The following is a 5,012-nucleotide window of genomic DNA, read 5'->3' as shown; positions in this document are numbered from 1 at the left end:
TTTTTTTTTCAGTGCATCATGGTACACATCCAAAAATATCTGAATCATTCAGACATGCTAAAATGTTAAAGATGAAAGCGTAATGCATCAGAAAGTGTTAAAATCATGCTTTAGAATGCAGAGATGATCACTCTAAACTCTTCAGTGTAGCTTAGTTCAGTTATTTCTCATAGCAAATGTCTGATAACAAATTTCATAAACTCAAGAGTCTAGCAGTTATGTGATTTAGATCCGTTTTAATTGCATTAATAAAAACATACAGACACCTTTTATTTTCCATACACAGAAAATGTAAGGCACTTTTTCATAGCTAATGCGAAGTTAAAGAAAGCAAAGAAAAAATCGTCTATAAAAAGGCAAACAATGCAAAAATAGGAAAATACTCTAAAAACAGGCAAATCATCAAAAATAGGCAAATAATGAAAACAGTCAAATAGTCTAATAGGCTAATAATGACTGTAAGTATTCAAGTGAAGGTGATCATTTCTATCTTACAGTGATATTATTTTACAAACACACCAAAAAAATACAATAATTAGAAATCATACTGAATCATACATAGAAATCATACTGGACATAGCCCAGCTGAACATGCTTCATAGATCAAACTGAAAGAGACGAGAAAGATGAAAAAAAAAAAATGACAAAAAAAAAAAGATTACAGAAACAATGTGAAGTATTAAGCAAAGAAAAAACTATTTATTTACATCTATAGTATAACTATATGACACAATCTGTAGTGTTAAAAACACTATATAAAGGTGACTTGACTTAATATAATAAAAAACAAACAAATATTGTTTTATCAGTAAACACATTTGTGAATGTACTTAAAACACGCTTAAGATTCAGCAGTCAGTAACAGTTTTGAAACACAAAACATAAAAATGCTGCTTCTATCTCCAGAGGAGTTATTAACCCTATAAAGCCTGTATCATGTTTAATGCATATATTTCTAAGGCATCTAGATTGTCAACATGGTAAAAACTCTGTTGCAGACAATCTACTACAAGCTTTGTGTCATCTGATTGATAGTTTACACTTTACATTTTTAGTATAAAAGTAAAAGGTTTTTAAGTATAATTGTACAAACATCCACCTTCAGGTCGTGCTGGACGTGTCTTTTTGCTGTCAAATCGTTACTGGTTTTTATAAACTAAACATAACAATAACTTTTATATTGTTAGCAATATTTCAAGATAAACACTTAATCAACTTATGTTCACTTAATTATCCAGACATAATTTTTTATAGAAATTGTGTTCAAATGAGAGTATAAAATATGATCATCAGGATTTTGAGGAACAACTATTTGTTCATCACTCATCTCTCTGTTTTGAAACTACAGAAAACTAAGCATTTAAATATCATCAGATATAGTGAAAACTGTTATCTTCATTATTTTATGTAAGTAACTGCTATACTGTTTTAAAGGTGTCATGCATTTACATTACAAGCTATAAGAATTTCTTCTTACTTTTTGGTCGTATAAATATCAGCATCTGCAATTTGCACCAACTTAACAGTCTCAGTTTAGGTCTCTGAATAAAACTGAGGTGTTTTTTTTTTTTTAAAGCTCCATGTTTTCACTATATCATACTAAATAAGCCATAAATGCCTGATGTATCAAATATGATACTCAACAAAAAATAAAATATGTATGCAAACTTTTTGTACAATATTTTGTCTTAAGGTTCAATAAACTGTTCCATTAAAAAAAAAAAAAAGATTTGTTTCTGACTCTTATTTTACATGGCAGGCTTTACAGGGTTAAAGTTTCAGTTCCTGAGTTTCAGTCTTGATCAAGGACATAATTTTGAGATTTCATGGATCAACCCTTGCAGAATTTGAACCTTCTGCCTTTCTTTACCCACAAAGCTTTGCTAACCAAATCACAAAAACACAAAGTTTCAATGAAATGTTTCATTTCTCAAGAATCCCTGCTGAAAACATCAGTTTTAAGTAATGTTGTAGTGTTGTTTAAGTAGAGCGTAAATAGTGTCGTCAAGATGCCAAAGTGAAATCACCATTAATGATACTACCACTGAAACCTTGGTATTATGACAGTTTCTGTGAGCAATGAGAATTTCTGCTGATGCTCTTCTCTAATTTCCCATCTTCTCTTAATTTTCCCTTTCAATAAAACAATAAAATGTTACAGTTATGTCTCACTAACAACATCAGTATTATTAAGGGATGTCCCATTAGGAGCCAGCTGCATTAGAGCATTAGTCTGTTCACGGGATGAGTCTTCAGCATCATCCTTCTGTAAGAAACACAGATTCACAGAAGGTAAAAGAAATTAACAGGATTGATGTTTGAATTACACAATCACACAATACTACAAACTAGATATAAAGTTGCTCTTTTTGTTTTTATGTTGTTTGTTTAGTTCATTGGGGAGTTTTTTATTGTGGTTTTTTAAGAGACTATTTACTGTTAATGTGCAAGATTTCTGATTCATTAGTTGCTATAAATAACTAAAAGAACAAGTGTGTTTATGATTATGATAGTAAATTAAAATAAGAAATACAAGTTCGCAATATCAAGCAATATAAGGATCTGTTTTGTCCAACTTAATAATAACTGAACGTGAATGAAACCAGAAGCACTGGAACATAATAAATTTACAACTGCAGACATCATCTTACCTGATCACTGCGCTGCCTCCTGATGACTGTTTGAACAACAATAAACTTGGTTAAACACTGCTGACTTTGCTTAATAAGGACAAAATATATGTATATTTTCATACAACAATTCACATACTTCCATCTTGTTAAATCAGCTGTATATAATAATTAGTGCTGGGAGGTATGACCAAAAATGTATACCACAGTATTTTTCAAAATTATACCGGTTTCACGGTACATGACGGTATTTTTTTTTCATGCATGACCGGGTGTTAACCATATTTTCTACTGATTGAGCGAGGAAATACTGCAGTATATTGACTTAGAATGCCCTATTTTACTGTCATGACTGAATATTGTCAAAAAAATACCACACTAAATAGTGACTAAACACGACCCCTTTTAATACGTTAATCAGGAGTCACTCTCATTTATAATAGCGGCATCGTCTGATAAAATCAACATGCATCTACACTAAAGAGCGGCTATGTCTATATTACTTTTTTGTCTCATGCAGCGCACTGCCTGCGTCTGAGTAACAAACTAAAAAAAACAACAAACAAACAAGTGCATGTGATATTAACAGACGAACTACGCTCATATTTATAATTCCAAACAATCAGTAAGCGACAGGTGCTAGGAAACGCTGTTTTGTACTCATTTATTGACAAGTCGCTGCGGTGCGGCCAACTGAATGCGCTGCTTCTCTGCCGCTCACTGCACAGAACAGACGCCGAGAGAGGTGACACTTCTCCGGGAAAGTCAGACCTCGCGTTCGCAGGACAGCACTGGGATGAAAACATTAAAGAGGTTCTTTGCATAATTAGTGGGTCTGAAAGTTGCTAAATCTAGTGCTGAAGTCGCACTTGTGAGACGCGGGAGCTGATGGCAGGGGCGGTGGATATTTGTGGCGGTCAATGTGGATATTGTGGATGAGTTCTTCTGTGTCATCACGTTCTATTAGTTCTACAGCTTCAGTTTCGGAACTTTCACGCTTAGTAACACATACAGCTGTGCCCTCACCACAGTGCAACAGTGAAAAGGGACCCCTTTCAAACAGTGTCGCGTTCCGAATGTTGTTTAAGCGACATATTGCGTATTGCGGTATTTTAAAAATTCATATCATAACAAAAATAAACACCGGTATTCAGTATGAACCGGTATACCGCCCAGCACTAATAATACTCACATTTCATTATTGCTTGGCGCTTATAGTAAACCGCAGCAGCAACGAGCAGAAGAAGAAGAACAACAACAACAGCAACAACTGAAGACGATCCTGAATCTGAAACATCTTTGACAGACAGAAAGACAGACAGATTTGACTGATCAATTTTATCAAAATCTTTGACTGATATTTACACATTTGTACCTGGATCATTAGTGTTGCATGATTTTAACTGATAAATGGTGCCACCTGGCATTGTTTTTAAAGATCAATCCACGTTCTCATTTAGTGGACATTTAAAAACATTGAACTGTATTCTAAAATAACAAGGAAATATGCACTGAATGACAAAATGATACTCACAAGTAACAGTAACAGTAACAGTGAAGCTCCTAATAATGCTGAATCTGCTGCTGCTGTTCTTCAGTTTATATTCTCCAGAGTCTGTGGTTCTGGTGTTTGTGATGGTCAGAGATCCAGTCTGATGATCCAGCTTCAGTCTGTCTCTGAATCTCTCTTTACACTGATCATCTGTACAGATCTTTCTCTGATCTCCAGTGATTTCAGCTATGCGAGTGTCATTAAAATACCACGTCATCGAATTATTTGGGTTTTTTATTACACGACTCTCTAGAGTGACAGATTCTCCCTCCTTCACCAACTTTCTCTTCATTTCATCTAGTTCAGCAGCAGGAACATCTGAAACACAAACCAACAGATGCTGGAGGATCAACAACAACGAAAGAAAAAAAAATGAAAGAAAGTGAAAAAAAACTACACAACATTGTGATTGCATATTTTCCCATGAATTTCAGACTGAAAATCCTTTATCCGTTTTTGCTCATCACAGACTTATTTTTTACATCAAATCCTCAATTAAACAGATCATAATAGAAGATAAGGGTCTCATGAGAAACTGTCATCTCCACCAGAACACAACTGCACCTCATGAACTAAAAAAAAGCTCACTATAATTTTGTTTTGATGATAGATGCATTGCATTAAGATTTCTATTAACAACAATATTTTAGCAATGCAGTCACAGAATCACAGAAATGACTGCTAAGTGCATAAATGTAAGTCAATCAGAGGTATTAAAATGAGCAACTGTCACTACTCTAAAGAGTTTTGTTCACAAATGCCCTTATAACAGTGATAGCTAAAAAAATGCTACCTTTAATGGAATAAAAGAGAAATAAAGTTAAGCAGAA

The 5,012-nt window shown here is 33.8% G+C and overlaps 1 protein-coding gene across 2 annotated transcripts in view; it reads right to left on the bottom strand.

The window, feature by feature from the left end:
- Positions 1 to 1,718: 1,718 nt before the first annotated feature.
- The window catches only part of LOC107723883 (uncharacterized), a 7,513-nt gene continuing 4,219 nt past the window's right edge, over positions 1,719 to 5,012 (bottom strand). For both annotated transcript variants that reach the window (XM_016532613.1, XM_016532614.1), the window contains exons 3-6: positions 4,165 to 4,500; positions 3,823 to 3,927; positions 2,652 to 2,677; positions 1,719 to 2,266 (exon numbers count right to left, since the gene is read on the bottom strand). In XM_016532613.1, the coding sequence (XP_016388099.1) occupies positions 2,162 to 2,266; positions 2,652 to 2,677; positions 3,823 to 3,927; positions 4,165 to 4,500 (572 nt within the window). In that variant the 3' untranslated portion in view covers positions 1,719 to 2,161. The remainder of the gene's footprint in view (positions 2,267 to 2,651; positions 2,678 to 3,822; positions 3,928 to 4,164; positions 4,501 to 5,012) is intronic.

The sequence above is a fragment of the Sinocyclocheilus rhinocerous genome, unplaced genomic scaffold, assembly GCF_001515625.1.
Source record: "Sinocyclocheilus rhinocerous isolate Xijiao unplaced genomic scaffold, SAMN03320098_v1.1 scaffold3077, whole genome shotgun sequence".
Lineage (NCBI taxonomy): Eukaryota > Metazoa > Chordata > Actinopteri > Cypriniformes > Cyprinidae > Sinocyclocheilus > Sinocyclocheilus rhinocerous.
The sequence above is the reverse complement of the archived record's forward strand: the minus strand, read 5'-3'. Positions and strand labels throughout refer to the sequence as shown.